Raw genomic sequence first — 6,000 nt, forward strand, 5'->3', positions numbered from 1 at the left:
CTGCGTGTTACTGGCACTGTGTGAAAATATCAATGTGTTTGCAATCCTTCCTTCCGCATAGTGTGTGTCCCTGCCCCGCTGCGTGTTACTGGGTGTTCCTGCCCCGCTGCGTGTTACTGGGGGTCCCCGCCCCGCTGCGTGTTACTGGGGGTCCCCGCCCCGCTGCGTGTTACTGGGGGTCCCCGCCCCGCTGCGTGTTACTGGGGGTCCCCGCCCCACTGTGTGAAAATATCAATGTGTTTGCAATCCTTCCTTCCGCATAGTGTGTGTCTCTGCCCCGCTGCGTGTTACTGGGTGTTCCCGCCCCGCTGCATGTTACTGGGGGTCCCCGCCCCACTGTGTGAAAATATCAATGTGTTTGCAATCCTTCCTTCTGCATAGTGTGTGTCTCTGCCCCGCTGCGTGTTACTGGGTGTTCCTGCCCCGCTGCATGTTACTGGGTGTTCCCGCCCCGATGCGTGTTACTGGGGGGTCCCTGCCCCGCTGCCTGTCACTGGGGGTCCCCGCCCTGCTGGGTGTCACTGGGGGTCCCCGTTACTGGGTGTCCCCGCCCTGCTGCATGTCATTTATGTGCTTTAGGTGGGGTTATGTTAGGGGGTTGCCGAGATGAATAAGACAAAGGAAGGGAGGGGGCTGGCGAGTGGAGGGGTTGGCACAAAGAGCCAGGCAGCCTGAGGGCTGGTGTGTTCAGCGGGAGACCTCCGGAGAACAGATGCCTGTTACCACCAGTGGCCATTGGTCGCTGCTTGAGCTGCTCCTGCAGCTGCTTTGCCAGCTTCAGTCTGTGGCTGGCTCCACAGATCTCTGGAGCAAAGGGCCAGGACGTCTCAGAGTGCGCTCCAGGAGGGCTGGGTGCTCACCCTGAGCAAACCTTCCTTTCAGGTCATTAACTCAGTGGAGGAGGGCTACCGCCTGCCTGCCCCCATGGGCTGCCCTACAGCCCTGCACCAGCTCATGCTGGACTGCTGGCAGAAGGAGCGCAGCGAGCGGCCACGCTTCTCCCAGATCGTCAGCATCCTGGACAAGCTCATCCGCAACCCTGGGAATCTCAAGTGCACAGCCACGGTGAACCGGTAAGGCCAGGCACAGCCACGGGGAACCGGTAAGGCCGGGCACAGCCACGGTGAACCAGTAGGGCCGGGCACAGCCACAGGGAACCAGTAGGGCCGGCCACAGCCACAGGGAACCAGTAGGGCCGGCCACAGCCACGGGGACCCGGTAGGGCCGGCCACAGCCACGGGGACCCGGTAAGGCTGGCCACAGCCAGAATGAGCCAGTTAGAGCTCTGCAGGTGGTCTCAGCACCTTCTGCTCATAGCCATGATGAGCCAGAGAGACTCTTCACTCAACAGCACCAGCCAGTGCATCACAGCCACAGTGAATTGGTGAGAGACTCTCTTGCCAGATATGGCAACAATGGCTTCTCATTGGCTAACATTGGCCACTTTATGGCCTGTTCTCCGGCTAGAGCCTCATGCCAAGCTAGAGCGGACAGCGAGCTGGTTCACTGCCATGGTGAGACAGTCCGAGACAGAGCCAAGCCCAGGCTCTGAGCTGGCACTGGCCACATCAGGCACTCACATGCCACAGTGATGGGCAACACAACGAATGGATCAGAGACACAGAGAACTACTTAAAGCCGCCGTCCAAGCTAGAGCTTATGGCTAACACAGTCCAGGCCATAACCATAATGAGGCACACTAGCCTCCCAGCCTGGGTGGTGCTTATGGCTTCACGCGGTCATGGCCATAGGCCTGGCTAACACCAGCCAGGAGAAGAAAACAGGCTCAGCCATGAGTGGAGCAGCTGCATTTCACACACTTGGATTCACATCCACAGCCCATCTCCACACAAAGCTTAGTTGTGCACACCGAAGTGCATACACAATACTGAGCCCTGGCACTGTGGATACCCCTCCCGCACCCCTCTCTTTGGCTCTGGCTGACCAGAGAGGGCCCCAGCCGTGGAGAGCAGTAATTGTGCAATGGTAGAATAGTGTTGGGGCATCAGGCTGCCATCCCCCGCTGCACAGCCTGGGCTATGGCTGCTTTTCCGGTACCTTGACTCCACTCGCTGATCCGCCCCTTAGCGCTAAGTTTATGCCTTTTCTCTTGTCTTCGAGGTTCACCCAAACTCCCTTTGACAGAGGCTTCTTTGATTTCACGAGCTGTTTTACCGTGGAGGACTGGCTGGAGTCCATCAAACTGGGGCGGTATCGGGAGAACTTCGCGGTGGCCGGGTATTCCTCGCTGGGGATGGTGATGCGGATGAACATCGAGTGAGTACGAAGGGGGAGAAGTGACTGATGTAGGCCATGATGTGCTGGCACCACCTGTCACCCCCATCACTGTCTGCTGCCCTCCTACCTTGGGCTCTGTAGATCTTACAGGCTAACCAGTGCTAGGCCTAGTTAGCACCTGGAGGGGAGAAAATCCAGATACCGAAGGAAGTGGCGTTGGTGCCTCTCTCCTGGGTGCTCTTCTTTATGAGTCAGTCCTGAGCCAATGCACCAAGGTGATGCTGAGCTCTGTGTCTGTGTGCGCACAGGTGCAGAGGGCTCCGTGTGTGCGCGCGCGTGGGTGCACGGGGCTCCCTGTGTGCGCGCGTGGGTGCACGGGGCTCCCTGTGTGCGCGCGTGGGTGCACGGGGCTCCTTGTGTGCACGCGCGTGGGTGCACGGGGCTCCCTGTGTGTGCGCGCGTGGGTGCACGGGGCTCCGTGTGTGTGCGCGCGTGGGTGCACGGGGCTCCCTGTGCGCACGCGTGGGTGCACGGGGCTCCCTGTGCGCACGCGTGGGTGCACGGGGCTCCCTGTGCGCACGCGTGGGTGCACGGGGCTCCCTGTGTGTGCGCGCGTGGGTGCACGGGGCTCCCTGTGTGTGCGCGCGTGGGTGCACGGGGCTCCTTGTGTGACAAGATGGTGTGTCCAGCAGGGTTGGACGGGAGGCTGCACAGTGGAAGCTCAGCAAGAGTGAGACCATTGCACATGATTGCAGAATGAGGGGACGCACATCGGAGAAGCTGCTGAGTGTCCGTCTGTCTGTGTGTTTGACTGGGTGATGTGTGAGCAGCTCCAATTTCAGAGCATTGCTTTTGCTTGCTCCTAGCGTGTCAGGAGCCATTTCCCCTCTGCCTCCCTCTCCCCCTGGGAACGGCGCGGGGGCAGTGGCCCTGGGGTGGGCCATGGAGACTGATAGCCAGTCACTCCTGAGAACAGCGCGTCAGCCCCTCAGGACCAGACAACAGCAGCTCCACCGCTGGCAGATGAGTGCAGCTGAGCCAGTAGAAGGGAAGCCCCATGGCCTGGCCTGCAGCACAGGGGGAGCCGGGTTCTGACGTTGCCTTTGTTTTCACAGTGACGTCCGGAGCCTGGGGATCACCCTCATGGGGCACCAGAAGAAGATCCTGGGCAGCATCCAGATCATGAGGTCTCAGCTGCTGAACACCAGTGTCCCCAGGCGGCACCTCTAATCACCAGCTCCCCAGACCCAGCAGCTGGCATTCCAAAAGCACTGATCCTGGCAGAGTGGTGGGCAAAGCCGGCGGGAGAAGCGCCGAGCCAGAACCTCGAGCCTCTGTGGCTTTCTGTTGCCTTGCTGGGATTGGCGCTCCCAAGGGAAAGTGGAAGAGCTTTCCAGGTACATTGCTGAATCTGCTGGCTTCTTCCTCCAGCTGAGGGTAGGAGCAGCCTCCAGAGCAGGGCAGGCCATTTCATTTTCCATCCTGTGTCCCTGCTGGGCCGGGGCTCCTAGCAGGGCCTAGCTAGGGGCTGTGCAATAGAAGGGGCACGCCGCCCAGGCTGGGTCCTGCAAAGGGAGTTGCACTGACTGACAGCGATGGCGAGAGCAGCCGGGCAAGTCTCTTCCGTGTGCTGCTGCCGACTGTGTCTGAGCTGCTGTTGTACTGCCTGGAGGCTTAGCTGGATCTCTGAGCCTTGCAAGGCCTCCCACACCATTGCATGGCAGAGACAGCAAAGTGCCTGCTCTACCCAGGATCTCCAGACCAGCCCCTCCACGAAGCTACCAGGGTCATTGCCACTGCTCTCAGGAGGGTCACTGGAAAACCGGACAGTCTTGAGCCTCCTGCAGTAGTTTCTGCTGGTGCTGTGAGCGGACGGGACTTCCTTGGCGAGGGGCCCAGAAGCGCTGGCGCATGCTCAGGGAGATGTGAGAAGTGCTGTCAAAGGAGAACCCGGAACCAGCTAGGAAGTCACCACTTCCTGAATGCACCAGCACCGAACCTAGCACAGGCAGGCCAGGGCCAGGGCCAGGGGAGAGCATGTGTCTTAGGGCTACACGCTCAGGTTTCCACCCCCCGAGCCCCAACAGAGCAGAGGCCAGCAGGCTTGTGCCGCACGAGGGGCCACGTCCCCTCTCACGGTCCTGTCATGTCTTCTGAGGGGGGGTTACTGAACTCTCACATTGCCTAAAAACAGCCAGTCTGCCTTGCTGTGCTAACAGGGCCTGGCCAAGCCTCCCCTGGAGACAGTCACCAGCGGCACCGCTCCCAGCAGCACGCCGAGCTGCGATGCCCCCGCCCAAGGCTCTGCTCAGCTGTCAGATCCTGGCTGCCCCGCAGGTGAGGGCTTCTCCAGGCCACCGGGACAGGAGCTGCGCGAGCTCCCTGCTTGCGCCCCCTGCTGGCGAACGTGCCCCCAGAAGGCAGCAGGCCAGTGCGCTGAGGTGCTTGGACGCGTCGAGCTGCCCCGAGGAGAGACGTGCTCGAAGCAGAGGGACTGGCGCAGGCTGGAGAGGAAAACCGGCCTCTTGCTCCCCTTTGTAAATACGATTTTCTACCGTGTTCAAAGCTGTTTTACTACGTTGGACTTTAGACATGCAAAAATGGTCTCAAAGCACAGAAAGCCCAGCCCACGGGCTGGCTGCGCTGCCAAGCCTCTTCAAGGGGGCGTGTAGCCAGAGCTCACTGGGGGACCCCACTCCATGGGGCAGGGGAGACGAGCTCCTCCCAACGCTGCTGTTACTCGTGCATCTGGGACCCACGCCGCCGGTTCGCGGGTGAGGCCAGAGTCCCTCCCAGCGACAGCAGAGGAAATCCAGAGTCGCTCCGTTGGTTCCAGTGGATACTCTGGATTTACATCAGCACATGTGACAGCGGGATTTGGCCCGAGGTCGCCTTCCAGCAGCGCCAGATAAACTGGAGGATGGTGGGATGTGGGGGGAGGAGTTAAGGCCATTTTCCAGTCTGCAATAATCCTGGCTAATCTGAACCCTCCTGGGCTTGGTTTAGTTTTCTATCTACATGTCAATTCTACTCTGGGACTATGTCGTGGGCACTCCACTGCTTCCTATGGAAGCTCTTCCGAACGAGGGCCAGATGCAGTATGTGGTTCTAGTTACATTCCACCCTCTGTGCACTCAGACCCCTCACGCGCCAATCCTGGGGGCTGTGTACTCGGCGTTTACTCCTGCGGCACACAGGACACCCCGGGGGAGGGTGCTGCCTGGGCCTTACCCGCCCTGCGGCACACGGGATGCCCGGGGGGAGGGTGCTGCCTGGGCCTTACCCGCCCTGCGGCACACGGGACGCCCGGGGGGAGGGTGCTGGTTGGGCCTTACCCGCCCTGTGGCACACGGGATGCCCGGGGGGAGGGTGCTGGCTGGGCCTTACCCGCCCTGCGGCACGCGGGACGCCCGGGGGGAGGGTGCTGGCTGGGCCTTACCCGCCCTGCGGCACGCGGGACGCCCGGGGGGAGGGTGCTGGCTGGGCCTTACCCGCCCTGCGGCACACGGGATGCCCGGGGGGAGGGTGCTGCCTGGGCCTTACCCGCCCTGCGGCACACGGGACGCCCGGGGGGGAGGGTGCTGGCTGGGCCTTACCCACCCTGCGGCACGCGGAACACCTGGGGGGAGAGTGCTGGTTGGGCCTTACCCGCCCTGCGGCACGCGGGAGGTATAAGGGTGGGGGGGTTCTGGATAGATCCTGGTTCCTGGAGGGCAGAGGGTTGGTGGATGGTCTCTAGGGACACGGGGGTTGCTGGATGGG

General features: G+C 61.6%; 1 protein-coding gene across 3 annotated transcripts in view; it reads left to right on the top strand.

Moving 5' to 3' along the window:
- The window catches only part of EPHA8 (EPH receptor A8), a 131,719-nt gene extending 126,227 nt beyond the window's left edge, over positions 1 to 5,492 (top strand). For all 3 annotated transcript variants that reach the window (XM_039509366.1, XM_039509367.1, XM_039509368.1), the window contains 3 exons: positions 883 to 1,073; positions 2,122 to 2,277; positions 3,354 to 5,492. In XM_039509366.1, coding sequence (XP_039365300.1) covers positions 883 to 1,073; positions 2,122 to 2,277; positions 3,354 to 3,468 — 462 coding nt within the window. In that variant the 3' untranslated portion in view covers positions 3,469 to 5,492. The remainder of the gene's footprint in view (positions 1 to 882; positions 1,074 to 2,121; positions 2,278 to 3,353) is intronic.
- Positions 5,493 to 6,000: the final 508 nt, after the last annotated feature.

Source organism: Mauremys reevesii, linkage group 21, assembly GCF_016161935.1.
Source record: "Mauremys reevesii isolate NIE-2019 linkage group 21, ASM1616193v1, whole genome shotgun sequence".
Classification (NCBI taxonomy): Eukaryota; Metazoa; Chordata; order Testudines; family Geoemydidae; genus Mauremys; species Mauremys reevesii.